The sequence below is a fragment of the Sturnira hondurensis genome, unplaced genomic scaffold (assembly GCF_014824575.4).
Source record: "Sturnira hondurensis isolate 20B ecotype Veracruz unplaced genomic scaffold, ASM1482457v3 Scaffold0008196, whole genome shotgun sequence".
In the NCBI taxonomy this organism is placed as follows: Eukaryota; Metazoa; Chordata; class Mammalia; order Chiroptera; family Phyllostomidae; genus Sturnira; species Sturnira hondurensis.
Genome location: NW_028080827.1, coordinates 6,810,225 through 6,829,827, shown reverse-complemented (window position 1 = coordinate 6,829,827; position 19,603 = coordinate 6,810,225). Strand labels below are relative to the sequence as shown.

General features: G+C 37.8%; 1 protein-coding gene across 1 annotated transcript in view; it reads right to left on the bottom strand.

Moving 5' to 3' along the window:
- The window catches only part of TMOD3 (tropomodulin 3), a 65,402-nt gene that overhangs the window by 24,320 nt on the left and 21,479 nt on the right, over positions 1-19,603 (bottom strand). The window contains exons 2-3 of the mRNA XM_037054642.1: positions 17,286-17,478; positions 12,115-12,271 (exon numbers count right to left, since the gene is read on the bottom strand). Coding sequence (XP_036910537.1) covers positions 12,115-12,271; positions 17,286-17,411 — 283 coding nt within the window. The 5' untranslated portion in view covers positions 17,412-17,478. The remainder of the gene's footprint in view (positions 1-12,114; positions 12,272-17,285; positions 17,479-19,603) is intronic.

Sequence of the window (19,603 nt, the reverse complement as noted above, 5' to 3'; positions counted from 1 at the left end):
GAATATAAAGCATTACAAAAATCTAAAATATTTATTTTTGTAATCCTCATCCACATTCCATGGAGTTACTCATATCTAATTTTTCCTCATACATAAACTTTTGCTAATACTTACAAAATAAATCTCATCAGAAAAAAACATCAAAACAAAATTTCTAAGCGCTTATGAAAACTGTTCTGTGACACAGAATTTCGCTCTCTCTTTTTAATACAGCTCCTAAAGGGCTCTCCTGGCCTTCCTCTTTACGGTATTTTCTCTGCACAGAGACTTGTGTTGCGGAAGTAGATAGCCTGCACACAATACTGTACTTGTAACAACACAAAAAAGTAATAACTTCATATTTCTTCAGGTTAGTTTACCACTAATATGTATAAGAATAATCTTTTAATGTGTACATATAAAATCTAATTATAAAAATTAAAAATAAAGATGATTACTTTTGTAAGAAAGGATAAAATAGGTAAAACTTAAGTTCAGTACTAAGAACACAAACTCTAAGGGGCTCCCTTCAAATTGACTGACAGAATTGAACAAACCCTTCACATGTCTTAGCTGACTGTCTGCACAAAGTGAGAAGACGATGAATAATTCATGTGGAAATCCAGGGTACCCAGAATGGCCAAATCATCTTGGAAACAACAACAACAACAACAACAACAACAACAAAGCTGAAGAACTTACACTTCCCAATTCCAAAACTTAATAAAGCTTCTGTAATCAAGACAGCATATGGTGCAAAAGGAAAGACATTTAGATCGATGAAAAAGAATTGAGAGCTCAGAAACAAACTGTTATATTTATGGTCTACTGAATTTCTACAAGGGTACCAATACAATACAACCGAGAAAGAACTGTCTTTTCAACAAATGGTGCTGGAACAACTGGTTAGCTACATGCAAAACAATGAAGTTGGATCCCTGTATCTCACACCATACAAAACTTTAATTCAAAATTGATCACAGACCTAAATTTAAAAGTGTAAACTGTAACTCTTTTAGAAAATAATGTAAGAGTAAATCTCCATAACCTTGAGTTAGGTAATAGTTTTTCAGATGTAACAACAAAAGCACAAGCAACAAAAGAAATAGTAGATAAACTAGACTATACAGAAATTAAAAACTTTTGTGGAACAAATGTTACCATCACAAGAGTGAAGAAACACCCTGGATGGTGTGGCTCAGTGGACTGAGCGCTGGCCTATGAACCAAAGGGTTGCCGGTCCGATTCCCAGTCGGGGCACATGCCTGAGTTGTGGGCCAGGTCCCCAGTAGGGGGCATGTGAAAGCAACCACACATTGATGTTTCTCTCCCTCTTTTTCTCCCTCCCTTCCCCTCTGCCTAAAAACAAACAAGCAAACAAACAAATAAATAAATCTTAAAGAAAAAGTGAAGAAACAACCTACAAAATGGGAGAAAAAATTTTCAAATCATGTACCTCATATCTAGAATATATAAAAAATGTTTATTGATAGTAAGTACTGACTGATTGATGCAATGAAGTAATAAAAAGACAATCCAATTTTAAAATAGGCAAAGGAATTGTACATATATACCCAAGAAATAAAAACGTGTCTACACAACAACTTGTACACAAATGTTCATAGCAGCATTATTCATAATAGTTAAAATGAATTAACAATCTAAATGTCCGTCACTGACGAAAGAATATGTGGTACATCCATACAATTAAATATTATTCCTCCATAAAAAGGTATGAAGCATTGATACATGCTATAACATGGGTGAAACTCCAAACATGCCAAGTGAAAGAAGCCAATCATAAATACCTACTACATGATTCCATTTATGTGAAATGTCTAGAGTAGGCGAATTTACAGAGACAAAAAGGAGATTACTGATTTCTTACAACTAGAGATTAGAGCGAGGAGTGGAGGTTAACTGCTAATGGGTACGGGGTTTCTTTTTGGGATGAAAAACATGTTCTGAATTGAAGACTGATGATAGGTGCATAACTCTAAAGATGTACGAAATACCACTGAACTGTACACTTTAAAGGGATAAATTTTATGATGTGGATTGCATTTTAATAACAATGTTAAAAAAAAAAAAGAAAACAGCACCATAGAGCCAATGTATTAAACATAGATTTGTTTGGGTCATCTTCAGTAAATTTGTGTTTGGACCCCTACAATGCAAAGAGAAAATAAAAAGATAATTCTCTGAGACAACATTCAGCCAGACAGCACATTTGTGTTTCTTGGTCAAAATCAGCAGTTTCCTGAGAAAGACACAGTTAGCGAACTGTTGGGTTGAATCCACCTAATAGAAAATACCTTTCTAAACATGTGTTCATTTAAATCAGTCTTATATTAATTAGATATAAGTTAAAAATCTTAATTTCTATGAAACTTTGATGAATTGATCTCCTTTCTAATGGTTAATTTGATTTCTGGTCTCAGGGCCTTGCAGGATGCGTGATATGCTGGGCTTCTTATTGGACGTGGAGGTATACATACAGCGTACCTGTGTGTCTGCAGAGGGTAGGAAAATGCACAAACCTGATACTGTTTTTGTCCAAAACCATCTATTAACACACTTATTAGTATTCCATTTTATTAAGATCATGTTGCCTCTGATGTGTTTCTTCAAATTATGGATTATTATTTACAGAAATCTCAATTTCACTGTGATAAAATGATTTGACATATATAAGGGAACTGGTATATAGTAAACATAATAGTCACATATTAATTCTTTATTCTTATTTCCCCTAGAACTTCTTGCGTGTATGTACACGTGTGTGTGTGTGTGTGTGTGTGTGTGTGTGTGAGGGGGGGGAGGTAGTTGCAAAACAAACTAGCAACCTAGGAGGACTGAAAATCAGACACTATGAAGTATCTATAATAGAAGTCCTTAAATGCAGGGAGTGAGGGTTGGTGAGGCATGGATATTCTTGAAAAACCTCTTTTATGGTTCTGATTCTTACCTACTCAGGTTGTTAAGCACTCACTTGTATAATAGCTCTGAAAAAGATTAGGATGAGCCCTGGCTGGTGCAGCTTGGTGGTTGAGTGCCGGCCTGTGAATCAAAGGGTCACTAGTTTGATTCCCAGTCTAGCACACATGCCTGGGTTGTGGGCCAGGTCCCCAGTGGGGTGGGAGGCAACCACACACTGATGTTTCTCTCTCTCTGTCTCTCCCTTTCTCTCTCTAAAAACTAAAATAAATAAAATATTTTTTAAAAAGGTTAAGGTGAGTTATCCTGTATTGATCTAATTTTACTTTTCCTCTCCTTAAAATATGGTCAAATCCCCTAACTTATAACTATTATATTTGTATTTATTTGAAAATAACAGTGTCTGAGAAAACACTTTTATTCTTCAGCAGACAGAATACTATTTAAATGACTTTAATTTCCTTATTTAAGATAGCAAAGTCTAACACTGGAAAATTTTTAAAGATTTTATTTATTTATTTTCAGAGAGAGGGGAAGGGAGGGAGAAAGAAAGGGAGATAAATACTGGCCTGCAAGTCACGCATGCACCCCAAACAGGAACCAAACCCATGACCTTTCAGCTTGCAGGCCAGCACTTAATCCACTGAGCCACACCAGGCAGGGTGTAGATTTTTTTAAACTGATATTATGGTTCTTTACATTGAAGCAAAATATGAAAATAAACAGTGACTAGATCAGAAAAAATCTCTGACAAACATGAATGATATATTCCGCCCCACCAAGGAAACAAGACAAACAAAGACAGGGCTATGACTCTTGGTTGCTAAAAATGTTAAAATGGTTCAGTAATGTTTCTGTAACTATAAAATGGCAGCTAAGGAAACAGAAGGAACCGAGATAAGAATTCATATAATAACTTAAATGTATGGCTTTTATCCAAACCCATGTCTGTGCCAAGAGGGGAGGGGGAAAGGAGTATCTTGCCAAGATCCTAATCATTGTTCCAAAATCAGTAAGAGATATTACGAACTGTGCTAATCTTATTGCCAAGACTTTTCTTCACTAGTTCTTACCACTTTTGCTCTGATTTCAACTTACAGCTATCACAATGTTAAGAATATCTTAAGTCATAGCTCCTAACCTTGCTGAGTACATAAAGTATAAAAACTAAAAACAGAGATGGCACTTCGTTATTTCACTCTTACAGAGGTCAAAGGCCCTAATTTTAAAGTTTTCATATTTATAAGCTACCTTGTTCCAGGGAAGATTAAAGGCAAGTACGAAACTATAACAGCCACAGTAACCCTTGGGATATACCTTTTGACAAGAAGCACACAAGCCTCAAATTAACTAAACTAAAGGATGAGGGGGCAGATCCTGGAAAGGCATTGGTTGGCCCAATGACACATACGACGCCTGCTCAATACTGCAATATGATTATCAGTAAATATTCCACAAATGCCTGAAGAGTTTGTGTACACTAGACGGTGAGCTAGAAAAACACCATAAGGAGTAAAATAAGAGATCCTTTCCTCTGGGGATCTATAATCTAGTTGGGGATAGACTATCAATAGTAAATGATTCTAGAGACTTCTTCTGGCTGATATGCAGTATTAGGGCTTACCCCCCAAATGGACAACATATGTGAACATTATTAAGACACTGATCATCAGGCAACCAAGGACAGTGATCCCCGAGAGATGAGAAATAAAGTGAGCCCTATCATTGCCCAGCTTACTGCGGCCCAGGGACAGGAACACAGGCAGAGCTCTTAACTGAGAGACAGAACCGGGTTCCAGAAAGACCGAGGAAGCCAGCATTGGCAGGGCAGAGTACCAGACAGGGAAGAGTTACACAGAGCATGAGCTGTGCAGATCTGCTGAGGGCTACCTCTCAGTATTCGGCAGAGTACTGATCAGGGAAGAAAAAAAAAAAAGAAAAGAAAAGCAAATATTAGTGATAATAGTGCCTGGGCTCACGAAAGGCTGGGAATAGAACCAAACTGGAAAACCCCATAACTGACAGGACACTGGATTGAAAACTCAGAGGGGTCTTGCCTCAGCATCAGAAAAAACATGACCCCCAGAATGAATACTGCTCCAGTCTTGCCTAGGAAATCTTATAAGCAAGACTCCAAAGGATCACCAAACTGTTTCCCACAATGCTGCTCAAGAATATGCACAGGAAAACCAAAATACTCAGCATCCAACAAGTTAAAATTCATGTGTAGTATCCAATAAAATTTATCAGCATGCAAAGAGGCAGGAAAATTCGATCCACAAGAAAAAAAATCAATCTATCAAAACGGGCTTAGCAATGACAGATGATAAAATTAGCAAGTGGGGTATTAAAAGTTATTATATTTCATGTATTCAAAAAGTTAAGTAGAGACATGATATATATAATAAAAGGAAAAGGAACAAGGAACTGATGAGACAGAGAAGATATGCAATACTATGCTAACACTGATCAAAAGAAAGCAAGGTTAGTTAATATATTAATGAGACAATGCAGATTTCAGAGTAGAGAGTATTACCAAGGACAGGGAAGGTCATATTATAATAACAAAATGGGCAATTCATCCAGAGGACACAACAACCCTCAGTTAAAAATTAAAAAAAAATCCTGCCCTGGCTGGTGTGGCTCAGTGGATTGAGCGCGGGCCTGCGAACCAAAGGATGACGGTTTGATTCCCAGTCAGGGCACATGCCTGGGTTGCAGGCCAGTTCCCAGCAGGGGACTCATGAGAGGCAACCATACATTGATATTTCTCTCCTCTCTCCTTCCCTTCCTCTCTAAAGATAAATAAATAAAATCTTTTAAAAAATTAAAAAAAATTCCTAATAACAGAGCCCCATAGTGTATGATTCTGGAACAATTAAAGGTCATATTCTATGGTACAGGAATTACATACAGACATGTTGGAGGGAAAAGAATACCCAGAGTGAGTATGGTTATCCAGGGAAAGCGTCCCATAAAACAAGGTCTTACCATATTTTGCTGTGTATAATGCCCACCCATGTTTTTGTGCACATATATATGGGATTATTATACTCATGGTATTCATTACACCTATGTATAATGTGCATCCTTATTTTTTTCTCAAACATTTGGGAAAAAAAGTGTATATTACACAAGGCAAAATACGGTAACATGAGTGATGAAAAACCCATCTGGCTAACTTCTTATCCCTAAAGATTAAGGAGTGAATCATTCAAAGATGCAATGAACAGTCTGAAAAGAAATGCCAGCATCTGCATGACTCATTTAACCAGCCCATTTCAAGTATTAGCTCCAGTGCCTGGGAAGACCAACTTTTAGAGGTATTTAAGGGGACATTTAGAACTCATTAACTGTGAGTACAAAATAAGAGCCAGTCTTTATCCTGAACCTAGTGGAAAACAACTGCCCACTGGCAGTCACATAATCCTGTTGATTTGGAAAGGTGACAACTGCTACGTTTCTGGTTCACTACGGGATCAGGCCTGACTTTCCCCCAAAGAAATCATGTACTCAGCAAGGTAAGGAAAGTCTCTTTTAGAAAAGAGTGACTACAGTAATTTTTTCTGGGAAGGTAAGATAACTGTAAATAAATAACTTGAAAAGTATATGGGAAATCCTTAGTTGAAGGCAATCGGGTTCAATTCACCTTTAGTAAGCAGGATGGAGCATATGAGATTCGTGAGAAGGAAACCCAAGGGCATTCCTTTCTTAGGGAGGGGAAAGGAAAACAATGGAAAGCTTAGGAGGCTCTACCCCACAGGCCAACAGGGAGGGCACTTGTGCTATGAAAAGAAGGGAGGAGGCCAACCTGGGTGAGTCAAAGAAGCGCAAATGGAATCAGGTGGTGCACCTGCAGGTGTTCTGTAGGAGATGCAGCACAGTCTATCCATGACCTTAGGGACGCCCAGGAAACAAGTCTTAGTCTAAGGGTAAAGTGTGCTGTTAGAAATGGGAGGACAATATGGGGCGGGGGCGGGGGGGCAGAAATGGGCAGGAGGACTCCTGGCAAAGCAAAGCAAAGCAAAGCAAAGCAAAGCAAGACTAGGGGCAAATTATTTCTTCAAGTGTCAAAACCATGGCAAGTCTCTTATGCCTTATCCATCCCGGAGACAGAATACTCAAGATATACAAAAATATGATGGGAAATAATAATCTGCTATAGAGTCAGCACTGTGTGCACTTTCACCATTCTTGGGAATGAGAAAAGACCTGGATGCATACTCCCCTTCACCCTTGCCTCGCTCACTGCTTCAGTTACCAAGTGTGTAAAATTTTGAGGAGAAAGAGGTGAAAAGCTTCCCAACATTTTAATATTATATTTTCAAGTAGAAGCAACATATATTAAATGATGTTAGTTTTAATTTTCTCATCCTTTTGGTTTCTTTGAATATAACAGTCTTATAGAAAAGACATTTCCTTTGAACTTTGCCAAGATTACTTGAATATCCTGAGCTTGTTAGACTTGTTAGACTTGTTAGATGAACAGATGTATATTATAAATTCTACTGTAAAAAATGCATTTAAAAATTACCCTTAAAACTCTGCCTTACTAGTTTCCTAATGCTTTTTTATTTCTGTCAGTAAAACTACACTATTAAAAGCAGAGAACATTTACTGGTACAGGACAAACTATTCCCCCAAATGCACTGAAGATATAATGCCTTGAACTTCACTTAAGATTAATCTCTCCTCCTTAGAAGTTGACATTCACTTTCAATTTTCTAAAATACACAATTATAAACAATTATTTCACAAATCATAAAATGAAACTACTAATTTATCTATATGTAACAGCACTCAAGTGCCCTTGTTAGCATATCAGGTCTTTTAAAAACATTTCCAGATGATGTAGAAGGACAAACTTCAGTGCAAGTACTATATTTTGCCATGTTTAAAGCGCACCCCACATTTGTGGACCAAATTTTCAGGAAAAAAATCTTTCATTTTAAATGTTTAATTCAATTTTTATTTATTTATATTTAGAAACAAAACAGATGATTCTATTCCATTATTGTATTATCCATATTTTGCATACAGATATCATTACTTTCTGGAGTTACACTTTTAATGCATAAGCATAAATAAAAGAATTAAAAACATTTATATAGATACGGAATTAGTAATATCGATGTATAATGTATATCCTTATTTTTCCCTCAAAAATTTGGGCAAAAAGTACACACTATACATGGCAAAAATACAGAATATAGCTTTTGTCTGTGGTCAAAATGAAAAACCCTGACCTATCCAATTTTCGGTTTTATGGGGATTCCCTTTGTTATACCAGTTCTATGTCATTTTAGCTCCAGAAAGAGGGTGTACCTTAAGATGAAAGAATAACAAATACAATCAATTGTCATTTAATTGGTCTCAAAATATGAGAAAGTTGACTTTACTAATCAGATAACTACTCCTTTTAGTGTTTTTCCAATTTTTTTCTTTAAAAAACATTGAGTAGTCATCTGATTGACTTTTAAAAGTAACTTACAGGATCCTTATGTGATTCTGGCACATAACTTGGAAAAAATTCAAGGAATTGAGTGACATCACTGTAACATTCCCTGACACAGAAAGCCAATACAGCCATCAAATACGGAAACTCTGAAAGCAGTCATCTTAATATGAAAAATAAGTTAAGAGACTGATGGCATATTTTTACGAATTCTAACTAGCCAAGTATACCAAAACAATAAAATGCTTGTTTTCTTAAGAGAGGCAGGCTTGCCAACTGTTTTATGAGGAATGAAGAACCTCTACTACCTGAGAAGGCATTCTCAATTGGCAAGTCTATCTCCTGTGAAATAAGCTATTAAGTAAAAACTTGGGACTCAACCTAGGTGTTCAGGGTAAAGGGTCATGGAGAGGCATCTTTAAAAAAATAATTGTCTGGATTTTTGGAACTAAGGAGGGAATTCACATTTAGCTTGATTGGGATATTTGCTAATAACATATAGATGAATTACTCTAAGGATCTTCTAGAATGTAATCAAGCCCTTGGCAATAAGGCCCAAGGAAAGGAAGGCCTATTAATGACTAATGATAACCAAGACTGACTAACTTAAAGATGAGTGCCCAGAGTGAATTTGAGAAGATTAGAGCTGGCTTTTAGCTATATTTCAAAGGAGAGTTCTACAACCAAAGTTCCCAACGTTGAAGACGAATCTGACGCTGACAGTGGGGTTATAAAATGAGAGCACACTGGGAAGCTTCCTGGGTCAGCTTAGGACAAATGTAATTTTCACATTCCTTATTTCCTTCTTCAGCAGGTCTACAGCACTGTAACATGGCCTTTCACAAGTCTTAACGCCACCCAGTCTGGGGTGGTAGTACTTGTTTTGATCAGATGCACTGCTGAAACTCAAAACTCATCTCTCTGGTTCTGTACAACTCCTCTAGACAGAATGGAAATCTCTTATTTGGCTATGACATCACCATATGATCTTTTACAATGATTACACTGTAAAAATTTTTTAATGTTATTTCACTGTACCTTTTAACAAATTTGGTTCTCAAAAAAACTTTATAAAGTAGGCAAGGATGATACCCTGAATGTACGATTTTATTTACACAAATTTCAAACCAGGCATAATTGATCTATCGTATTAGAAGCTGTAATAGTGGTTATACCTTTGATAAGAAGAAAAAAAGAGACTGGAGTAAGCATAAAGGGATCTTTTTCTTTTCTTTAAATATATTTTATTAATTATGCCATTACAGTTGTCCCGTTTCCCCACCTTCATTCCCCTCTACCCTGCATACCCCTCCCCCCACATTCTCCCCATAAAGGGATCTTTTAGAGATGCTGATAATGCCTTGAGATTATATGGGTGTGTTCACTACCAAACTCATGAATGTGCATATTCCTTAACATATTATACTTCAATAAAATGTTCATTATTTTAAAAATGCCCCAGTCTTAATGGCCACATCAAGTTGCCCATAAATAGTATTTAACAAACAAGTGTAGCTGTAAGTAGCAGTAAAAATAATGAATGTGAGTGTATATATATATAAACCTGATTGTGAATGCAAAACTACTTGCTTTTTATTTCAAATACTTCCATTTATCTCTTTCAGGTTTTAGATGGCTAAAACCTGAAGTGAGAAAGAAGGAAACAAAAACAGTCACTCTATAGTTAAGGCTATCCTTACTGTCACCCACATTCCTCACCTCTGTAATTTCTCAACTCTGGCATTTTCTTATTTTCTACAATTCTCTACCTCCTCTAATCCTCCAAGATCCTTTCCTAGGTAATGGGGGTATGAGACAAGAGCACACTGGGAAGCTTCCTGGGTCAGCTTAGGACAAATGCAATTCTTTCACATATCTTATTTTCCCTTCTTGTCCTCAAATTCCATATTTTTCCCCACAATCTCTTTTTGTCACATCTCCCCCTGTTTTCTCATATCTCTCCCTCTGAATATTTTCTCCATTTTCTTCCTAAGTATAACCACAGAGTTCATCTGAAACACACATGGTAGTAAAAAGTAATCAATATTTATTATCATAAAATTATGTTCTCTATAAACAGAATTAAAATTATAGTGTTATAGGTATGGCTGTGCAGATGAAAATATAGCCAGCAGCCTTTTCTATGACAAATACAAAAGAACTCATGTTTTTGCATGGTTTCTCCACACTTCAAAACTAAGCACTGATTTTCAAATCTTTTTCTGGCCCCAAACACGTGAGGAACAAACATGACATTAGCACCTGTAACAGATGATTAATCTTATGTGCTAATGTGGCTGAGCGTGGTGTCCAGATATGGTAAAATATTATTTGTTTCTATAAAGGTGTTAATGGATGAGATTAACACTGAAGTCATTGAACTTCAAGTAAAGCTATAATGTGGTGAGCCTCATCCAATCAGCTAAAGGCCTTAATAGAACAAAGACTCATCTACTCTGAGCAAGAAGGAATTCTGCCGGCAGACAGTCTCTGGACTCAAACTGCTACTCTTCCCTAGGTCTCCAGCCTACTGGCCTGCCCTTACAGATGTTAGACTTACTAAGCCTCCACAATCACATAAGCCAATTTCTTAAAAATAACTCTCCCTCTCTCACTTTACACTTATACTTACACACACACCCTTTTGGTTTTGTTTCTCTGGAGAACCATGACTAATGCCAAGTAGCTAAGGGAGTGATTCTCAACTAGAAATGGGGAGGGTGGTATACCGAAAGAGCAGAGGGATTAGGGATAATAATTTTTAAAAGGACTGATGTAGACCTTGTGAATATCTACTCAAAAGCTGATTACTAGTCTTCCTCTCCTACAGAGGCTGGAATGCTAAAATAAAATTTTCAGCTGCCCTTACAGCTAAGGAGAAGCCATATGACAGAATCGTGGCCAAATTTGTGAGAAGAGCCTCCTTCGCAAATACAAAGCTAAGGCCTCACTATGAGAAAGCACTGTGTTCTAATCATGCTTCCTGCCCAGACCACTAAGGAGGCAGATGTGAAAACAGTGCCCAAGAGAGCTGACCTTCAGCTCTACGACTGCTCGCACCACCCACCAGCGCCTATGCGCGGTACCCTGGATAAGAGTGCAAGCAGAATCTGGCTTCTCAGGCCAACCAGTGCTGAAAGCTGAAAAACTTAACCCGTGTCATGTTAAGTGTTACTTTTCAAAACAGAGCAGTACTCAGGCTCCACTGAAACTACCTAAAGTCAAAATCTGCAACGGGAAGACTTGGACTAGAAAAGTTTTCTGAAAGTAATGATTACAAAGTACTGACAATTACAACTATAAATTACCAAGGAAGGCTACAGAACATCCTTTACAAAAGGTCTTTGAAAAGAGGGCCCGAATTATTTTATGGCATTCCACTGTAAAGATAGGAATTAGAAGAGAGCAGCACTTTGATATCATTTCCATTCTATGATTTACTATGGATTTAAAAATTTTACCTCAGTACACTTTCAGTAACTGTCACAATGGAGAACTAAAGAGTGTTATATGTAAAATCACTGTGTAATAAAACCTAACAAATAATTAGGAAGGAACTTACTAGCCAAGTTGATGAAAAATGTAAATAAAATGCCCAAATTACCTAGCAATTTAAGTCAACACCATCATTCTTTAAAGTTATCAATGATATACCTCTAAAAATACTATTTTCTCCAGACCTATATAAAAAAAAGAAAAAAATCAAGTGCTAGTAAATAATGATTTCAAAATTCCATATTTACCTTTTTTTTCTCCAGTGTAGGGCACGTAGTCTTCCCGGTCCTTATACTCCAGCGCCTCCTTCTCGAGATACGACAGCAGGTGCTCTCTATCAAATGGCCCCGTAGCAGGCTTCGAGGTCTGGTTCTTCTGCCGGAACCCTGCGGGCAGAAGGGCATTCTGCCAAAGAGAATGATCCAACCATTATGACCACCAAGAATGTCAATGCTATACGCTTACATACATTACTCAAATAAGAAAGAATTATAGATTAGAATGTGATGGAGGCATTAAACACTTCACTACAGGATTTATGGCTGCAATATGAAAGTGTTCCCAAGTTCTTTTTTTCCCTTAGGTAGTATTCACCTATATTATTATTGAAATAGGTACAAATACATTTCTTTAGATAATATTCTTCTAACAGAACACCCTTTTAAAATGTCCTCAGGCAGTAATAAAAAGTAATTTTTAATGCTTAATAACTGTAATAAAAGGGTATTAAATGACTATACATATCATAGTCCTCCTTAACAATGACTTTTATTTCAGGGTGAAGACTTCCTTATGGTAAAAACACGTATACCACATAGCAGGGTACAGGAGACTAAACACAACACCAAAGGTTCAACTCTGTGTGTATGTATGTGCATGTATATCACCACTAGGACGTATTTGCAGCATCTACTTCGCACAAGGCAACTGGAGATACTCACAGCAAGAGTCATGTCCTCAGGCTTCCCCATGGCTACAGTCTGAGTGCAAGCAGTGACCGAGCATGGAAGAGGGTGAGATGATGGATTCAAGTTGTCTCCTGTATTCTCTACTCGAATTTTTCCCTAACCCAGGAATAGTAAATGGTGACTAGACAATGTGAGCTCCATCCTTCTGCTTGTCAGAAGTCAAAGAGGTGACCTTGCCTTGTCTCACTACTCCTGGAGTATTCCTTTGCTTTGAAAACGGGAGAAAGCCAAAAGTCGCACCAAAGAGCCAACCCCGTTTTGCAACACCTCTCAATATTGGCAGTGGGGCTGCATCTTATGGCTGTTATGAAGGGTGATCTTATATGGATAATGATAATAACAAATATGCATTTTATAACTAGAAAATACAGCACTCTAACTTTGGCCATTTGCTGAGGTCTATCACAGTTTTCATACAATTCACCTTTGTGTTCTCCTCATGGAATGGCATGCATTACACAGAAAGCCCACCTACAAAGATGGAAAACAAAGGAAGTCTGTTCCCAACCTCACACCAAGTTGTTTCTGTACCACAAAACTGTCTTTGGGAACATACGAAAGAAAGACAAGATTTCTACTTGCAGACTTGGATATCCAGATGAGCTACACAGGAGGAATCAATTTCCAACCAACCATGAAGTGCTATCCACTTTTACTTCCTAAAAAATCTCACGAGTCTATTTCATTTTCTCCATTTCCAATACTGTTACTTTGGTCTAAACTACGATCCAAGCTGGGAGGCATGATCACATTGGCCTCCCACTGGTTTCCCAGAATCAGTTCTGGATACTCTTCACCCCTCCCTGCCACCCCACAAGGTTATCCTAACCTTATCCCACACCCTCTCTGACCCAGCCACACTAGATCTTGTTTCCCCCCCCACACATGTGCCATATACTTCTTCTACCACAAGGTCTTCCCCAGAATGCCCTGTCCATCCTTATTTGTTACTCATTTTTCAGACTGTAGCTCCATCCCCCTCAAAGGAAGATTTTCCTAACTTCCCATTACATGCTCTTACATCAATATGGCATGATTATTTGATTAATGACTAACTCCCTCCACTCCTACAGCCTGCATCCTGAGGATAAAAACCACATTTGTTTTGCTCACTCGTACCCCTGAGCCTCAAGCAGTACTGAATATCTACAGGCCACATCCCTCCTACCCAGATACTTATTGAATAAACAGTTGAGAATACTTTTAAAGAAAATTGCTCATTAAGACAAATTAATAAATGTTATTTCTTTTAGCCATCAAAAAGGCATGCATGTACATATTGCCATTTTATGGTGCTAGTAATAAAGAATAGCTTTATTCCACCCACCCGCTTAACTCCATGTGAAACTTACGAGTTTTAATCGATATGTGGCTCCTGGCTCCTTAATTCAATCTTAGACCACAAAATAAATGATAGCTAATTGGCTTTTGATGCTTAAAACCCATGAAAAGCTTTATTAGAAGTACACCTTAAGTTAATGGATCATAATTTCTTTTTAAAAAAGATAAGAATATTATTAACATGACTGCTACTAAACATTACATAGCCTTCCAAAATGTAACAAGGCACCATACCTAACCTATTCTTTCTGCTCTTATCTACCTTCTGAGATTTTGTAAGTTACAGTGGTGTTTCTCTGGTTGAAGGAATTGCTACCGCCTCTGCCCTCTTCTTACCTGGTCCTAATGGCACTCTTTCCAAACACTTCACCCAACAAGCAGCTGTCAGTAAATATCACTGTTCTAGTTTCAACTAACAGTATTTGAAGTTGGGGGAGTTGCAAGTAGGGTTGGGGAATTTACAAAATATATGCAGAGATTAAAACTCAAATCTTCCCATACAAAAAGCGGGCCATGTATTTGCAAATAAGAAAATCTAAACAATCAGCCCTGGCTGGTATAGCTCAGTGGATTGAGCACAGGCCTGCGAACCACACAATCGCTGTTCGATTCCCAGTCAAGGGCACATGCCTGGGTTGCAGGGCAGTTCCCGGTTCCTGGCGGGGGACGCAAGAGAGGCAACCATACACTGATATTTCTCTCCCTCTCTCCTTCCCTTCCCCTCTAAAGATAAATAAATAAAATCTTTAAAAAAAAAAGAAAATCTAAACAATCAGCTTTTAGACATACAGCACAGAATGTGAGTTAAAGGGGTCTCACTTGGTTTAACAGACAGACCACTAGACTCCGCTAGGGATCAATCAGGCAGTAATGAACCTAGTCTCAGTTCTTTTGCTAATTGTAATAACTGAGGCAAGTCCCTTAACTTGTTCTCCATCTGTACACAGAGGGCAAGTTCTAGATCAATGTTTCCCCATCAGTGGTGGTTTTGTCCCCCAAGGGACAATCGGCAATGTCTGGAAACATTTTTGGTTGTCAAAACACAATGTTTTTTATTTTATAATGCTGTGACATCTTGGGGGTCTTGCTAACCCTGAAAAGCCTGCACCCTCCTGAGCTGGCTAATTCCTAAGAGTAGCATGCCTTTCATGTGAAAACCAGCCAACCCAGAGCCCATGCCCCCAGCACCCCCTCTACCTCCCATACACCAACCAAACCAGTATTTCCCTGCCCCAAATCACCCACGGCCAGGTACTGAACAACTAGAGACCACTCTTGTAGCCCAGAGCCCACTGCATTTATTCAAACCACCTAGTCCTAAACTTGCTCAAACTCTACCTACCTGCCCTCCCTACCCACCACTACTTCTCCTATAAACCACAACAAAGGTTCACAGCCATGCTCATTCCCAGCTCCTGACCAACCTGGGTGCTACCCCATGTGGCCCTGAACCACATGGTTCTTGTGGCTCTTGCTATTGGCAATTGTAAGTAATAAACTCGGATTTTTAAAACAAACAATACTTAAAGTATTTTATTTTGAAAAATTGTTTTACTTTATAAAGCAATTCTTTTTTAAAAATATTTTTTATTGTTATTCTATTATAATAAACTCTTCTTGCAAGGCAGTTGTCTCCCTATCATCTTACTACATACCCGATTAAAACAAAATCCCAGGTGCATTTTAAAACAGATGGGGTATGCTATTGCTTGTAGAGGTGGATAGAGGCCAGGGACGCTGCCAGACATCCTACAATGTACTGGGCAGCCCCCACAATAAGAATTATCCCGTCCCAAATGTCAATAGTGCTAAGGTTGAGAAACCCTGGACTAGACGAACTCTTTTGTTTCAACCATTTGCTCCAAATAGATCTAACAGGTTGAACTGCATGTAGAAGATAATGCTGACACATTATCAAAACAGCACTTTTATTCTAAGTATTCCCCCCGATTTACAGGTACTGGAAACTTTTCTTTATAATACCAATTATGGTTGAGGAATTAGATCTGTGGTACTGATACCTTACCCAAGTGCTAAAGTAGTGCTGAGAATACAACTGTATTCTCAATAAATACTCAAAAACATCCCAGCAAGAAACAAACGTGGTAGTAACAAGAACATTTTTATAAAACAAACTCTACTTCAATCCTAAAAGGCACTACAATGCCTTGGCACAAAGAAACTCGGTAAAGAAAAGAAGCCTACTAACTATTACCTTCAGGTGACGCAGCCACAATGTTCTAGTTCTCTCCTCACTGCCTCACCTCTCCCCCAATGCAGACCAAGGAACAACACTTCAAGGGTCAAGGGTCTCTACCTTAGCCTGCGTAATTTATAAGACAAACAATATCCACTTTGCAAATCAAAACATACATATTTTTAAGCCTGCTCACATGGATTGCAGTAATCCTGAGAGTCTACTTAGAGCTAGTCTACCAACAACTAGAAAATTACTGTTTGATCAACATCTTTCAGAAAGGTACCTACTAGATTCAAAGTCACAAAGAACCTTCCAGAGACGCTGCACTGTAGCCATCTGGAACAGATAAACTCTGAAGAGGCACAAAAGTTGGAATACATCAAAGAACTAATCCTCAGCTGCATTTTACCAAAAGCTTTCCTCCCTGCCCAGAGAGAAACTATTTCTTACAGTACAGAAAATTTCAGAAGTTTGAAAATAAGGGTGTTACAGAAAGCAGTTTGGAACAGTCATGTCAAAGATGTGGAATTAGAAGTGGGGAACTAGAGAGGAGGCAAAAAGTTAATTTGAATAAAGAGATGCTGATGAAAAATCTCAGAAAAGCTAACTGATCAAAGGCAGCTACTTAGTTTCAAAGGGTTTAAAAAATTATTTTGTGCCCTGGCTGGTGTAGCTCAGTGGATTGAGCGCGGGCCTGCGAACCAGCCTATCGCGGTTCAATTCCCAGTCAGGGCACATGCTTGGGTTGCAGGCCAGTTTCCAGCAGGGGCCAGTTCTCTGCAGGGGATGCACGAGAAGCAACCATACATTGATGTTTCCTTCCTCTCTCCTTCCCTTCCCCTCTAAAGATAAATAAATAAAATATTTTTAAAAAAAAATTATTTTGTTTTTCTTCATTAGTAGCACCTACCTCAGGGTCAAGATCATCCAGAACAGTTTCCAGCTGTTTCAGTTCTGTTTCTGAGAGGTTCTCAAGGAGCTCATCTTCATCCAGGTCCTTGTACTTTTCTAAGTCCTTCCGGAATGGTAATGCCATTGTTTCCAGTGTCACTTGGCTATTACTATTCAATCAAGTCAGAAATGATTTCTCCTTTTTCTTAAATCTATGGAGAGAAGAAACAAAAACATTTTAAATACCACCCCTACCTACTTAGGCCTATTATTAGTTTAAGTGAAGTTTAATTTCCACAGGTCTTATATTCTCTGACCATGTATAACACACCACCCTTTTCTATAGATCATTCATTGCCTTCATCTTTTGTCTTTCGTTAGCAACAAAAATAAACTGGAAAAAAAGAGGAAGGGGGAGAATAAAATGAAAAGCTATAAAAATGTCTACTTGACAGAATTTAGATTTTTCTGATAACTGAGTTTTGGGGGAAAGAAGTTATAGTTTGTGTTAAAATACATTTTTTCCCATCAATAGCATTCAAATGAATGCTCCCAAAATACTTTGCTTAAGCACAATATGTTTAAGGTACAACTAGTTGTTTTACTCGAAGAACATTATTTCTGACTCAATATTAATATAGCAGGGATACTAATGCACTCACCATGGGAGGAGCAGCATCTTGCCACTGGGGAAAAAACATTTCTTGAAACGGGCATTTAAAAAAATTTAAAGAAACTTTTATTTTAAAATGATTTTATTTATCTATGTTTAGAGAGAGGGGAAGGGAGGGCGATGCAGAGGAGAGAGACAGCAATGTGGAGAAATACACTGACTGGTCGCTTCTCGTACACCCCCCACCGGGGACCTGGCCTGCAATCCAGGCATGCGCCCTGACTGGGAATCCAACCAGTGACCTTTTGGTTGGATTCCCTTAAAAAATAAAACTAATGCCTATGCATGTACTGCCCTTCTTCAGAAAGAGAACATTGCTAGTTCCCTCATATTCCCTTTGCCAGTGGCATTTCCATACCCCAAAGTATCAACCATCGTACTGAATTTTGAATTACTTACTCTCTGGCTTTCCTCTACAGTTTTGCCTTAAGTGTACATATCCTTAACCGTTTTAGTTTTACCCTTTTCTCTTTTTTTGCAGTTTATATACATGGGTTCATATAGTATGTATCCTTCTGTGACTTGCTTTTTTCACTTATTTTGAGTTGATGCCTAAAGGTATACTTCTTTCATTTTCGTTTCTATATAGTATTCAGTTAGTATAGTACTCATAGTATACATGAACATTTGAGGTTTTTGTAGTTTTCCTCCCCTCTATTTTTCCGCTATAAAAAAATTACTTATTTCCTGATATACACATGCAAGAGTTTCTCAAAATTACTCAAAGGGTATACTTATACTCTACTTTACTAGGTAATGTCAAACTATTTCCAAAGTGGTTATACCTACTTACAGTCTTAGAAGATTCAGTACCTGACAATTCAGGTTGTTCATCCTTTGTAACTGATGGTATTAACAGTTTTTTTCTCTTTTGGCCTTTCTGGTGAATGTGAAATTTTATTTCACTGTTGTTCTAATTTGCATTTTGCTGAATTATAAAGCTGAGCATCTTTTTATATGTTCCTTCATTGGTTAATGGTGTTCCTTATTCTGTGAAGAATCTGTTGCCCATTTTTTAATTGTTGTTTACCTTTTTAAAAAAAACTGATGCTCTTTTATATTCTGGATACTAATCTTCATCAGTTATATATCAAAAAAACCTTTTTCATTTTCTTTCAACTCTTACTTAGCTTTTTATGAAAATGTTTTTAAGTGTTCTTTATTTAATTTTTAAGGAATTGGCTTGTTTTTTTTCTTTACAAAGCAGTAGAATGCCATTTCAGATTCATATAATAAAATTTTGCCAAGGGGCAAAATTCCAGGTCATACACTAAAGTTTCCCAGAAGCTTCAATCCAAAGCAAACAACCGGTGCTCATCCTATCTAAAGTCACTGAAAATTTAACAGTAGCATGCTCTCATCAGGTGCTCACACTCTCAGATTCTCTAACTTGACTGCAGCTTCCTTCTCTGCTCTCCTCCTCCACTGAGGAATGTCTATCTATGCACTGAAAACGTTCCTAGCAGGAGCAGCTCAGAAACTCCTCTGGAAGGGAAACTCTGGAAACAGTGCTTTGATTTGCTTTCTGTCCTAGGGAGAACCTGTCCTTACTTGCTTGTGCTCTGCCATCTGTCTACTGGAAGGGGAACAAATTCTGAACGATGAAGAAGTGAATCCTATGTGCTAGAAAGGCATTTTAAATCCTGTGTCTACAGGAACTTTTT